At 39.6% G+C, this 14,803-nt stretch overlaps 1 protein-coding gene across 1 annotated transcript in view; it reads left to right on the top strand.

The window, feature by feature from the left end:
- Positions 1-14,803, top strand: part of EVC (EvC ciliary complex subunit 1) — a 59,107-nt gene that overhangs the window by 19,342 nt on the left and 24,962 nt on the right. The window contains exons 10-11 of the mRNA XM_061469044.1: positions 734-882; positions 4,527-4,625. Coding sequence (XP_061325028.1) covers positions 734-882; positions 4,527-4,625 — 248 coding nt within the window. The remainder of the gene's footprint in view (positions 1-733; positions 883-4,526; positions 4,626-14,803) is intronic.

The following is a 14,803-nucleotide window of genomic DNA, read 5'->3' as shown; positions in this document are numbered from 1 at the left end:
TTCCCCTTTAGCTGCCTGAGTTGGGGTGAAATACTGGTCTAGGGAAGGACAAGGGGAGGGAAATGAACAAAGTTCTTCTTAGGTGGACAGGCAGTGAGACAGGATGTAGTTGCAGACCATTGAAAGCACCAATTCCACTCTTCCGCACAGGGTCCAGATAGACTCAGGAATTTGTAAATCACTTGGACCTATAGGGGAGGTGAAGAGGGGAGGAACTTCGTCCCAAATATTTCATGGTACAAGTACAAGATCAGAGGGACTTAACTTTTGCTGCAGGTTTCTGGATGAGTTACTTTGGGAGGCTGGTATGGCAAATCTGAACTAGCACTGCTCTGGATCTTTTCTCCATGCCACATGTTGCTGCCTCTGTCCTTGCAGCAGCATCTGCATATCTGCAATTAGGTAATGAGCCGCTTCTTTTGGGGTCCTGTAGGTGGGAATCTGTTTCTTGAGCTAACACACTGCCTTTGCATGAGCAGCAGCACCAGTGACAGGGAGGGTGCAGGATGGTAGTGATCCAAAAACCTGGTAAGTTAAGTGCCATATAACAACCCAGAAGTTCACATCTAAAAAGACTGTCAGAGTAGGACTTAAATTTGAAGTTCTCCATGGTGATTACTTGCCTCTTTCACTCACTAACAGATTTCTGTGAGCTTATGTTGTGTGACAATAGCAGATGCTAATTTCTCCCTGTGGAGTTGTGGTATCTAATCATGAGTGTTTTACGCTTCAGAATGTATCCAGCAAAGCAAAGACCTGATCTTGAAACGACTTGAGAGCTGTGCAAAGAAGAAAGAAGAGTTCGAACACAGACAGAAAGCTGAACAAGGCAGTCTCCTCAGTAAAACTTTTCATAATGAAGATGTTCATGATTTTCTTAAGGTGAGCACATAAAAGCTTATTTTCACTGTTCTGTTATTTTTTAAATATATTACAGATTCTTCCCTGTTCAATAAAGTTGTGATTTTTGAGTCTCCCTGAGAGTCAAGCATAGTAGCACCAGGAGGATAGTGTCAGACCCTTATTGCCTAGGTTTGCTTGGAGACTTTTTCTCCAGTATTGGTCTTGTTGCATTGGAACAAAATGCCGAAGGGTATTAATGCTAGATTACATGTTTTGTAGAAAACATTTTTTACTGAGATACTATGTGTTTGGTTCAACATAGGAAATCTCTGGAAGAATGTATCTGTCCTGCCTTACAGAAGAAAGCATGCTGCACTGATGTAATTGCTTTTCTATGAGTGAGGTTACTGAGTTCAAAAGACTATCAAATTTCACGTAAGCTGAGGGAAAATTCATTATGATTGCTGGCAGGATATATTAGAGAAGGTTTGCCATAGATAATTTAATATGGTATGTAATGGCCAGTGTAATGTTTTCTTGGCCGTATTTTCTATAAAGCTCCATTGTTATAGTTCAGAATACATATAGGAGATCAGTGTTCTTGGCTGTAAATGCTGGGAGCTGCAAAACTCCTTCAAGTGCTGAGAACTACAGACCCAAGTTATTAGGAAATAATAATAAAAAAAATCAATCCTCAATTTTCATTAAAAGAAATAGTTTAAGGTTAAAGTGGTTACATCCAGCACCATTAAACTTTTGATGAAATCTAATAACTTAGATAAATTTGTCTATGAGAAGACTCAGATTCCAGCTGTAATAAACTGTCAAAATTTATTGATCTCAACAGTGCAATTTTGTAGTGCAGGGCCAAGTTCTTCAATTATATTGTATGAATTGGATAATCATAGAATTGTAGAATCGTTAGGGTTGGAAAGGACCTTAAGATCCTCTAGTTCCAAACCCGTCTGCTGTGGGCAGGGACACCTTACGCTAAATCATATCACCCAAGGCCTCGTCCAACCTGGCCTTGAACACTGCCAGGGATGGAGCATTCACAACCTCCTTGGGCAACCTATTCTAGTGCCTCACCATTCTAACAGGAAAGAATTTCCTTCTTATATCCAACCTAAACTTCCCCTGTTTAAGTTTTAACCCGTTACCCCTTGTCCTGTCACTACAGTCCCTAATGAAGAGTCCCTCCCCAGCATCCCTATAGGCCCCCTTCAGATCCTGGAAGGCTGCTATGAGGTCTCCACGCAGCCTTCTCTTCTCCAGGCTGAACAGCCCCAACTTCCTCAGCCTGTCTTCATACAGGAGGTGCTCCAGTCCCCTGATCATCCTCGTGGCCCTTCTCTGGACTTGTTCCAACAGTTCCATGTCCTTTTTATGTTGAGGACACCAGAACTATACACAATACTCCAGGTGAGGTCTCACAAGAGCAGAGTAAAGAGGCAGGATCACCTCCTTCGACCTGCTGGTCACACTCCTTTTGATGCAGCCCAGGATATGGTTGGCTTCCTGGGCTGCAAGCGCACACTGAAGCCGTCCCATGTTCATTTTCTCATCAACCAACACCCCCAAGTCCTTCTCCACAGGGCTGCTCTGAATCTCTTCTTTGCCCAACCTGTAGCTGTGCCTGGGATTGCTCCAACCTAGGTGTAGGACCTTGCACTTGTCATGGTTGAACTTCACGAGGTTGGCATCAGCCCACCTCACAAGCGTGTCGAGGTCCCTCTGGATGGCATTCCTTCCCTCCAGGGTATCAACCAAACCACACAGCTTGGTGTTATCAGCAAACTTGCTGAGGGCGCACTCAATCCCACTGTCCATGTCAGCGACGAAGATGTTAGACAAGACCGGTCCCAACACCGATCCCTGATGGACACCACTCATTACTGGTCTCCAGCTGGACATTGAGCCATTGACCACAACTCTTTGTGTGCGGCCATCCAGCCAGTTCTTTATCCACTGAGCGGTCCATCCATCAAATTGATGTCGCTGCAATTTAGAGACAAGGATGTCATGTGGGACAGTGTTGAATGCTTTGCACAAGTCCAGGTAGATGACATCAACTGCTCTACCCCTGTCCATCAGTTACGTAGCCCCATCATAGAAGGCCACCAAATTGGTCAGGCAGGATTTCCCTTAGTGAAGCCATGCTGGCTGTCACCAAGCAGCTTATTGATTGTCAAGTGCCTTAGCATGCCATCCAGGAGAATCTGCTCCAGGATTTTGCCAGGCCCAGAGGTGAGACTGACTGGTCTGTAATTCCCCAGGTCATCCATTTTCCCCTTCTTGAAAATGGGGGTTATATTTCCCTTTTTCCAGTCATCGGGAACTTCACCTGACTGCCATGATTTTTCAAATATTCTTGTATGCAACACCTGTGCAGCAACACCTCACTTCAAAACCAAAGGTTTCAGACACTTTTAAAGAGTAGAGCACATTTTACATCTTTGACTTTTCATAACTTGAGACAGATAATTCTGTCACACATTTTTGTAGCCATTGAGCACTTGTGACTGTACTTCCTTTATATACATCACTCAAATCTCTTGGATGCATCCAAAAAGCTTAAGAAATTTTGTTTTAAGACCTCTCCCCTATTAATTTAAAGCCACACAGCTTTGTGCAAGAAATGCTGTGTTCTGTACATTTTAGGAATGCTAACAAATACACTTAAACTTTACACTGGTGATCTGCTTATGACAGGCAAGTAGAAATGGGCAACTTACTCTTCATGTTGCATGACAGAATACAACTGAGTCAGTATTTTCAAATGTCTGTGTGCAAATAATAAAAGTCAGAAATTTAAGCCTTTCTGCTACCACAGTGGAGAGAGCCTTTTTTCCCCCCAGAACAAATGGGGTCTTGAGTCCGGAGACTCTTTGAAGAATAAAAAAAATGGTATGTATTTCCCATTTAACTCCCATGCTTTGACTTAAATAGTCCAGTAATTATTTTGTATAAACTGTCCCCTCAGAACTGAGGAGGTATTTTAAACCTGTTTCATGGTTTCACAGCCAGCCCAGTGAAGGTATTGGTTCTGAATCCTCACCATGAGCCCAGAGTTGCACCCATCAAATGCACCTTTCTTCTTTGCCTTCCCCCCTGCACCTAATCAAAAGGCTCGCACCACCATGGTAGCAGTCTCAGCAGTAACTGACCTTTCTGCTGAATATAGAGTGCTTGCCGGTTATGAAGGTGGGGTTTGTAATGAACTTTCTTCACATCAGTTTGTTCTGAACACAAGTTGGATGGTAATGATTTAGCTGCTGCAGCTCTGAATTTTAATATGTGTCTCCTTCTCTTTCCACTGGAAAAGGAGCACTTTTTTTTGCTTCATTTTTTTTTCTTCTTGGTTGTTTTTTTTGTTTTTTTTTTTTTTACTTTCAGAAAATACACGAATGATCAAATGAAGCACACAAGCCAGAAAGTGCCAGTTACAATATTGGGTACATATTATTTAACCCAAATTGCTTAGGCTATGGAGTTTCATATCTAAGACTGGGTGTGCTCAAATTAAGGCGGTAAGGCAATGTCCCTCTGACTTACAATTCCAGCTGAACACTTAACTGTTGTGATGGTACATGGCAAAGGGATCAGAGAAAGGAAAGAGAGAATCACAAGAAGCTATCAAAATTTTTTCATCTATTTAAATACAGCTGTTGTGTTTCTTTTAGGCTTACCATGAATTGCTAGAGAAGCATCGGCAAGCACAGTGGGAACTGGAGGAGGAGGATGACTGCGGGAGCACAGAGGCTATTGCAGACCTCCACAAGGTGCCATCTCTAGTGATATATGTCATTTACTAATATAAATTCTGAAGATCCTCTAACCCCATTATGCAATGTCAAGCCTTGGGAAGGATTGAGAAATTGCAGGAGATACCATGGTGGCTCTGGCAAACCTCAAGACAGCACAGATGTCCACATTAGCTTGCCTTTTCCATGATCTTCCCAACACACTACATTTCCTAACCTCGTGGTGGCTGACAAGGCTTCAATAATGCTGAGAGCATATATGTCTGGCATTACATTACCAGGAGATACATTTCATTTATGTAACATAATTATCTCCTCTGCACCATGGTAGGATGATACTATTCTTAGTTAACTTCACTTTATCTCCAAAAATAGTTCTCTCATTTATCTTCCTCTCAGAGAAGTTGTTTTTGACACTAGTTAGTTCACTGAAATAAGTTCAGATCTTTGGTATAAGTAATATTTTATATTTCTTTATATTCCTGATTTGGAAAATATGTAAATGCTTCATACTTTTGCACCGTATTATTTCCTGTCTGCACTGAAAATGTGAGATAACGTAGTCTATCTCATGAAGCCTAAAACCAGCTAGCAGTGACCTTTAATTAGGCTGGAACAAATCACTTTTAGCTCAACAGGATCCTTGTCATGATTAATTATGACCAGATCAGGGTATTATGGAAACTTGTAGTTCCTATTATATTAGGATAAGATACCCACACAGTCTTAATTAGCACTAGTCCAAATGCACTTTTTCAAATTCAATTGATAAAAAAATCAAAGCAACTGTATTTAGAACAAGTAGTTTTGCCATGGTTTTATGTAATAGTGCAAGCAACAGGATATTTGATAAGCACTACTTTGGAGAAAGGATTGGAGAAAGGAAAAGTTTGCTTGGATGGCTGTGCCAGTGAATTAGAGTAGATTAATTGTACAAAGCTGTATAATTTAAGTAGAATCATCATGTCTTCTGATGCTGCTATGTGCAGTCCATTCTCCAGAGTTACTAATTTATCCATCTCCTTCCTCAATTCACAGGAAGATTCTGGAGACCAAACAATTCTTTTTTACCCTGTGCAGTTCCACCTCATTTGTGAAATTATATTGCTTTCCTTTATTGTGTACTTTGCTTTAGTGACGTTAAGATCAGACTGAAAATCTTATTTGTTTCAGCACTGTTAGCTAAGTTTTCTTTTCCATTAAAGAAAAATTGGTTTGGGTGAATTAAGTCTTTATAGAATTGCCAAGTTGCCAGGAGAGCTGCATAAACTTGAACCTTGCCAATTCACCCAGGTCTAAGCCATTATATGCCATATTACAGCTGCTCTCTTATTCCTAGATCCAAACAAACACTGCCAGACATGAAAAACTGCAAGTACTGTGATCCAGCTGGCATATGTTGAATAGGGGCCCACAAATCCTAATTTACACCTTTTTTTTCTTTTACAAAACATTTTTATTGTGGCATTTAACATAAAGAGCAACTGCACTGTCTCCATTTAACCCTAAATACAGTTACTACAGACTGTTTTAGGAGAGCAGACTGCCTCTGAATATACCTTGTAAGCAGCATAAGTTAGAAAGAAGAGGAAATGCAAATAAGCATAGCTCTGCTGTCAGTAGATGGAGTTGTTCTGACTTCTACAGCTGAGGTAAGTGCAGTAGTTATACATATGTTGCCCATTACCTGGGGCATAAAAGCAAAAATAGATTTGCCATTAAGGTAGGGGGTTGCATCTCACAACTGCAGTGCCTTTGCTTCTCTCCCTGCTCTACCACACTTTCAGAGAAGTGCATTTGGACAAGCAGAAACCTTTTCCTGGGCAGCAGGGCTTTGCCTCTTCACTTAGTTTCTCTGTGTTTCTGCTAGGGAGATAACTTTACTCCTACCAGTGGGGAAGGCAAGATACCCATGTGAAGGCAGCAGTGATTTGAAGTACTCCATGGTGCAGTGGTGTTACTGCAGCTGAGGTAGACTGAGGCAAGCAAACATTAGACTCACCAGCTGGGTACCAGCAACCCTTAGGTGGCAATAGTCAACACTGTGCTGCAAGATCTGTGTCCCGGTCAGGTTTGGACTAGCTGATGTGTAGAACATCTATGAATGTTAGATGCTAACAAACTAGCCAGCTAGTTTGGGAACATCTGCAAACACTGCAAATCTCCCTGGTGTCATTCCGGAAGGCCTGTACTCCTAAAGCTTAGCTGATAGTCATTTGCGTTGCATTTTGTTGGAAGGTTTGGACTCTGCTGTTTCCGTACTGTGAGCAAAGAAAAGGTTCAATTAAATGTTTGGTTAAACATTCTGTTTACTTAATCTCCATATTTCTATCACTGAAAGCATGTGTTACTAAGTGTAAGTTAGAAGGCAGGAAAATGAGTTCACAAGTGGAGAGTTGTATTCTGTTCTTTTATACCATTCTAGTAGAAACAGAAGCTTAGCAATATTACTGAAAAAACTGAGTGAAACTCTCTGAACTCACCCTGGCATGCTCCACAGATACTTAGATGAATATTCCACAGCTTGTGGTCCACAAGACATCTACAGACAGATTGCAAGACATTTTAAAAAAATGCATTAATATATTTGTAAACACAGAGTGGAAAGAATTAGAAGTAATTAAATATTCAGCCCAGTTTTTATGTTGTTGTAAATGAAAATTGGCCTTTGAAAACTGCACAAAGTAGTTAAAAGATTTCCGCCACACAGAATTAAATAGCTGTTGCATTTAAGGGAAATAAAACTGAGATGTCTTAATAGGAGATAATTTCCTAAATCCAAGAGGAGGAAAAGTGTTATCACAATGTTTCCATAATGAAAATTTAGCGATAGCATCCTATATGCCTTCTCTCCCAAGCATCTCATACTCTCTACTGGTCCAGGATTAAAGAAATACTACCTATTCCGGGCTGAACAAACTTGTGTTGTCCAGTACTCACAAGATTTAGGATTCCAGACAATTTCATGCTTGTGTACCCATTGCCATCTTGACTTTGGTTGGAAACCCCTAGAACTGGAATGAATCACACCATGCTTTTTATGTTAATGGCAACAGAACCCAAACCATGGTAGGATTTTTTGGTTTTTTTTTTCCACATCCAAGCTCTCTCTTAAGTTGTTCGGGCATCATCAATATTGCAATTTATAAGCACCAGTATCCTAGTAAAGAACAGCCATGTTGGTTCAAACAAATGACCATTTGGAGAAATATCCAGTAAGTTCATGTACTGTAACAGCACCGGTGTTGGAGAGATGCGTAATACCAACTTACCTAAAGTTAGGTCCTATCCTCAGGCATACCTTTAGCTAACAGCAGTTACTAGCAGCTTTCAAAGCCACTCTCTTAGAGCATACAGGTGCCTCCATCCTATATCAACTTTCTAAACCATCCACCCCCGTTTAAGTACTGTAGCAAAACTCATACTGTAGATAACAAGCTAGAATTGCTTGCATTTTCGGATTGCACTCTTGACAAACTCACTGAACCAAGCACAGAAGCCAAAGTGCTCAGCCATTGCCCTAAGCTCATGGTCCTTATCTGCTGTAGTTGAAAGCCACTAAACCTTTCTATTTCTTTTTTTTTTTTTTTTAGGAGAAAAGGACCTGTCAATGTCTTATATGTGATAAAGGCTTGCATGCGATAACAAGTTTAGACTCTCCATTCCTCCGTCGGTTGTGCACTAGAATGACAACTTACTTCAATAGTTATCTTGGTTTGTCCTAGCATAAGCGAGCAGGGAAGCAAGCCTGACAGACTTAGTTTCATGAATAAGTACAAAGATAATTTTAATGGAAGAGGTGATATTAAAATATAAGGAGAAGGTCACCATGCAACCAAATAGGGAATCAATATCCTGGGGACAGAAAAAAAGATGCCACTTACCTATAAGTGCCTCTCACTTGTGGGAGAAGATCTTTACCTCGTTCTCACATGGTAAGGTTCTTCTGAACCCTTCTCAAATTTTTAGGCCTTTGTTATTTTTTATTTTTTCCTCACTTACATAGTTTGTGAGTTCATCAATATAGATTTATATAACCCTCTAACCCTGCAAGCTACAGTACATAAAAAAAATTGTCCAAATTGGTGAATAAATACGTAAAAATGCAATGATCTGGAAGCTGACTGTGTTTGCACAGAATAATTGAGTAGGTTTGTTTTGTTACACATGAATAAATCAAATTATTTGGAATGGAATCTGTGGATACCTGAAGTGGATGAATGAGTTTTGTTTGGGTGATAGCGTAGGACTTTTCAGGCACGTTAGTGGAGTAAAATAGTCCACTGTAGGTGAATAGTCTGAGTTCAGACACAGGCTTCATAACTAATTTTTGAAGTGCAAGTTCAGGAAAGTGGAGAAGTGATTTTGACTATCACAGTGTATCATAACTCAAAAGAGGACTTTTGTCAGAGGTAATTGAATGGCTCAGCCGAATATTTTCATAAACACAGTCTGCAGATTTATCCTGTACACAAGGGATATTGTGCTGCAGTAACAGTTCTGTGCTAGCTTGGGAAGCTTTTCAATTGTAAAGTTTTTACTGTAGTATTATTTTAGGTGACAGCAAAAGCACCCCCATAATGTAGCCTGTTTTGTTTCTCATTTCTTATGATCTTTTGAAAACATTAATATCTAGCTCTCCAGGTCTGTCACAAGTTTAGCAAATGAGATGTTCATCAATATTTAATATTTCATTTTCTTTTTTTTCTTTTTGTGAATTTCCTACTTACTCAGCAGGGAAAGGAGAAGGGAAATGAGGTTAGTGATCAACAGTTCATTATTAAGAAAACAGACATGCAGATTCACAAAGTAGATCAGTTAACAGTTGGGAACTACATTGTCCATGGTAAGATAATTATTTCTCCTCAGCTTTAACATCAAAACCATAAAAACCACACAATTTACTGTCATTTATAATTCCCCTTTGCTGATAGCAGTCACCCAGAATGTTATTTCATTTGACCTGACAGAACACAGAAATGCACAGGAATTTAGACTAAAAACTATTAAATAATGATTATTGTCAACACGTAAAGCAATAAACATTTTATGAATGGGTAAACTTAAATGCAAGGTTGAAGCAAAGTATTTGATTTTTTCCTTTATTAAGAAAAGGGGAAAATTAACATCTGTCAAAAGAAAAAGTACAGATTCTCAGAGACTTACTCTTTCATTACTTTCCTTATGTTATTTCATTAAAATGAGATATGGTTAGGGATACTTTTAAGTAGAGTGGACTGTATTTTTGGGTACCGAGTGCTAGCTTCTTTTACAGGTAAATCCCCCGCAGCTTGCCTCAGGTGGAAATCTGTATCAAGAGACCTGAGTGATCAAGTTTGTGACCTCCTTCCATACAAACTGGGTCTGGTCCTAGTTTTGGCCACCAGTTAAGTCTGATCTGGTATTTCAGTCAAAGCTGATACAAGATTCCTGATATGGATGGTCTTCATTCTGAAGTTTGCTTCTTTCCTTACTGATAAGAAAATGTATTTTACCTGTGTATGGATTCACAATTTAGTAGTTAGACCTAGTAAAGGACGTAACCTTTTCTACAAAGGCAAGTTTCTAAGAAGGAAGTACAGAAAGAGAAGTTTGAAACTGCTTTCTGAATAAATCAGGACTCAAATTCCAATGAACCTCTATTTTAAATGCATGGAAATACAACTTTCTTTGTTTTTTTTTCCAGTATTGGGGGCCTATAAGGATGTTGGGGAGGGACTCTTCATTAGGCACTGTATAGTGATAGGACAAGGGGTAATGGGTTAAAACTTAAACAGGGGAAGTTTAGGTTAGATATAAGGAATAAGTTCTTCAACTGTGAGGGTGGTGAGGCACTGGAATGGGTTGCCCGAGAAATTTGTGAATGCTCCATCCCTGGCAGTGTTCAAGGACAGGTTGGAGCCTTGAGTGACATGTTTTAGTGTGAGGTGTCCCTGCCCATGACAGGGGGGTGAGACTAGATGATCTAAAGGTCCTTTTCAACTCTTAACTATTCTATGATTCTATAATTAGTTTGTCCTATGGATTACTTCGATGTCATTGTATCTTATTGGTGCTAGGATTCTTAAAAGTAGTCTCCTGTTTTCATTTCCAGTTAGCATTCCATAATTCTTCACATGGAAGAGAGGAAGAAGTACATGCAATCAGCTTTATTTCATGTGAGTTTATAATGTGAAGTATCTTCCAGTGACCAGTGGCATCCAAGAATATTTGGAGTATTTATGGGATGTATGATCCGAGTATTGAATCTCTGTTCATAATAAGATACAGTATGGGTTGGGAGATGAATCTCTTACTTCCTAAACAAGTGTCCTAGCCCGCTGAGCTTCTGGAGGTACAGGCAAGAGTGTTCTGTAGCTTTAAGCAGAAATCTTAAATATTTTAATGAAATACTAATGTATGACAAGTTAACAAATAGCTATCACGATTTTACTATTCACTGTAATCTCATCTGCGTGTAAGAACATTTTAATCATTTGGGTTTGAGGGAGAGCATTAATCTTGTTCTTTGGTTTTGTAGTGAAATCAGATAAGCTGTGTATTTCCCCTGTTTTTTGACAAAATTATGTATCTATTGCCTTGTTTGAAATTCAGATGCACTCAGCATTTTAATCTAAGCCCATTTTATTTCTGCGTATACCCCGTCGTATTTCTTTATGCTTGATGAATTCCTCTGGAGATTTTTTGAAGCTTTGAGATTGACTGCCAGGTACTACAAGCAGGTTCATGCAACACTGCAATCAGCTATTCTATTAATGGCATCAATTTGAATAAATTTTGTTAAATAAAAGTTCTAAAACCAAGAGGTGGCGTATCAGGAAGCTTGTAAGAAATGTTTTGTAAGGGTTCTAGTCCAAAAATAACATCCTGGAAGCAGCAGGGTTTCTTAATGGTTTTCTTCTTTGCCTGTGGAAAATAAGCTTTATAATGTGTAGTGCACCATCCCTGTTCACAGACAGACTTTATTGCTGTTTCAGATCAAGTATGTTCCTGAAACTAGAAGTAGTTTTGAGCTATGTTGTTAGCTTGCGTTGCTTTGGTAGAATTCGGTCACATCTGTAATCTTTCCTAAATGTAGATTTACCACTTCCCCTACCAAATTGTAAAAGCCCATTCCACTCTGTTTTTTTTTTCAAGTGCTGGGTTAAACAGTGTGGCCATCATACCGGACCTGTGATCCTCTGGGTCGAGCATGGTGTCGTGTTAGAGTCTGTGGTGCAAGAGCTACCTGAGGTCTAATGTCCATATGATTATGTGTTCACATTAAAGAAGCCAGCAGCCAGTAGTTCCTTGAACACTTGAGAAGTTAGTGTTTTGATAATCATCACTGACAGTGGTTTATTTTGTGATGCTGGACCATAGATGAGACCAGTAAGTGCAGGATTTGTCCTGCACAGAGAAGGCTTTCTAACAGAACGTAAAGGGAGAGTGTTTAAAATCACCATTCCCGGGACTTAAAACACCTGACCAGGCTTCCTGTTGCTTTCCCTTCCAGTTTGCAACATTCATAAGATGTAGAGAGCACATTGCTTAGTCCTGCTTCCGCTCCATATATTCACCCATTTTCATTTTTAATGGGACTACTGATGTGAAAAACTGCCCTTCAAATCTTAATCCCACTTTTTTGTCCTTTCATACACCAGTTTCAGCAGAGGGACATGAAGTATTTTGCTAAGAAATAGTTAAGCAGCTTTGGTCTAAAGATAACTTGGCCATCACATTAATGAGGCAACGTAGGTGAGTAATTTTGTGAGAACAAGACCTAGTTACGTTTTTCCTGGGTAAATTTTTCCACTCTGATAGTGCCAAAGGTGGGCACGCAGTATAATTTGAAGCTGGAGGGAGTGCAAGCAGAGCTATTCACTTGGTCTTTAGATAAAATGGCATAAAGGCAAGTAAGAAAATACGGTTTCTGTGTTCTGTGCAAAAGACTTACTGGTAAATAATACCAAGCTGTCAGCATGCCGTGGAAATGCTATCAGTTCTGCAGCAAAATATGTTGCAAAGTGATTTAGCTGCCATAAGTGGAACTCCATGTAAGTGTAGAGTTCCTTAACACCCTGCCTGAGATCTTTTAAGATTGCAATAGAAATGCCACAGACTCCTCTAGACTGCTTCTGAACTATTTCAGACCCAAGAGAAATTTTTATATCCCTGAACACCCAGTAAATGCAGGAGAATTACCTTGTTCTGAAAGGCTAGTAAAGCTCAGAGAAGAGATGGTTTACAGAGATACAGTGATTGTTCTTTAAGTGTTGTATAGGATACAGAGATTAGAAAATAGGATCTTTGATCATAGAATCATAGACTCAGCTAAGTTCGAAAAGACCTTTAACATCATCAAGTCCAACCATTACCTCAGGACCACCAAGTCCAGCACTAAAGCTATCACTGAGGGCCTCATCTACACAGTTTTTGAACACTTCCAGGAATGGTGACTCCACCACTGCCCTAGGCTGCCTGTTCCAATGCCTGATCATCCTCTCAGTGAAGAAATTTTTCCAGATATCCAATCTAAACCTAGCCTGATGCAGTGTGAGACCCTATCACTTGTTACTTGGGAGAAGAGACCAGCCACCTCCTGGCTCTATCCTCCTTTCAGGTAGTTGTAGAAAGCAATAAGGTCTCCCCTGAGCCTTCTCTTTTCCACTAAACAACCCCAGTTCCCTCAGCTGTTCCTCATCAGACTGTTCCTCCAGACTTTTCACCAGCTTCTTTGCCCTTTTCTGGACCCACTCCGGCACCTCAATGTCTTTCTTGTAGCAAGGATCCTGATGTTGTGTTAAATCCCAGAATCTGGAGGTGTGAATTTTTAAAGAGCAGCAGAAGGGAGAATTCAAACACTTAGTGCATTAGTGGGTTTGCATGAGTATTGGTAAGCTAAGCCAGACCCACAACTACACAAATTGTATATATATAAATATATATATATAATTGTAAATAAAGATAGTAAAAACCCTGCCTCTTGTTGCAACAGTAACTGGTATCTGTAATAATAAAGGATTAAGGGAGATCCATCCTTCAGCATAGGATGGAACTGTGTAGAAAACATTACCCCAATGGTACTGTCATGTCCAGATTGCCAGCAATTGCTAGAAATTGGAGAAGTGTTCCCAGAAATGAGGTATCCAATTGTTGGGTCTTTGTCTAATTCTCATACTTAGTACCCAGTTTCAGAAACCTGTAGCATAGTTTACAAGAATTCAGAACACTTTGAGATTAAACAAAGCCAGTGGGAGCCAGATTCTGAAAATCCTGTGTGCTTTAAACAGGGAAGAGAGTGGAGAAAATCAAGACACCCAATCTTGAAGGTGTAGTGAACACTTTTGATAGTAGCGTGCCTTGATTTTATCCATAAGAAGAGGTTGCTGCAGGAAGCAATTAAGCTAAGCTATTGTTTGTGAAACGGCTAATTAATACGGTGATTAGCATCCTAGAGGGATCCTGGGAGGAAAATAATAATTTCATATTCAGTGCACAGTTTGGATATTTTACAATAAATAAGAAATACAAAATAAAGATTTTTTTTTTTAAATCTGTCTATTCAATGGGTATAGATAAATCTAAACACAAAATAGATAAAGGTTCTGTGGAAACAGTGTCATTTATCATTATGGAGGCACAAAACTAGTTTTCACATACAGCCTAAGATCTGGTCATTATTTCTGAGTTCTTGACTGCACAACTAAACCTCTTCTTTTGTTGTTTGGGGTTTCTTTATTTTATTGGGGGGGGGGGAAGAGCAGCTTGGTCTTTCTTTTTTATGATACAACATCTAGCAGTTGGAATGGGCTCTTACACAATAGCATATTTTGCCAGTGTATCTCCCCAGAAAACAAGTCCACTACAACTTTTCATGTCTATGAGCTGCAGACAGATGTTTTTTGACATTCAGATAAATATCTCTCTGAGAGGTTCTAGATTTTGATCACTAGTGAGATTGGAATTAAACCTGCGTTTAAAAGAAGTCAACAGCTAGAAGCGTTGACTTGTTCTTGCAACAGGAATGCTGTATTTTAAGGAAAAAAAAAGAAATACAAGCATTTTCAGGAGGGCTAACACTGATATACAATGAAAAGAAAACCAAGTAGGCAACAAAGCTTTTTGGACTGATAAGATCATGTGGCGCTCGTACAAAAATAGCTCTTCCTACTGTTGATGTACTGCAGTGTCCATGTGACCTTTCCAACGTGTTT

The sequence above is a fragment of the Pezoporus flaviventris genome, unplaced genomic scaffold, assembly GCF_033815535.1.
Source record: "Pezoporus flaviventris isolate CSIRO_AGI_PZ_B2104156 unplaced genomic scaffold, CSIRO_AGI_Pfla_v1 ptg000002l, whole genome shotgun sequence".
In the NCBI taxonomy this organism is placed as follows: Eukaryota; Metazoa; Chordata; class Aves; order Psittaciformes; family Psittacidae; genus Pezoporus; species Pezoporus flaviventris.
This window is presented reverse-complemented; position numbering and strand designations above follow the sequence as displayed.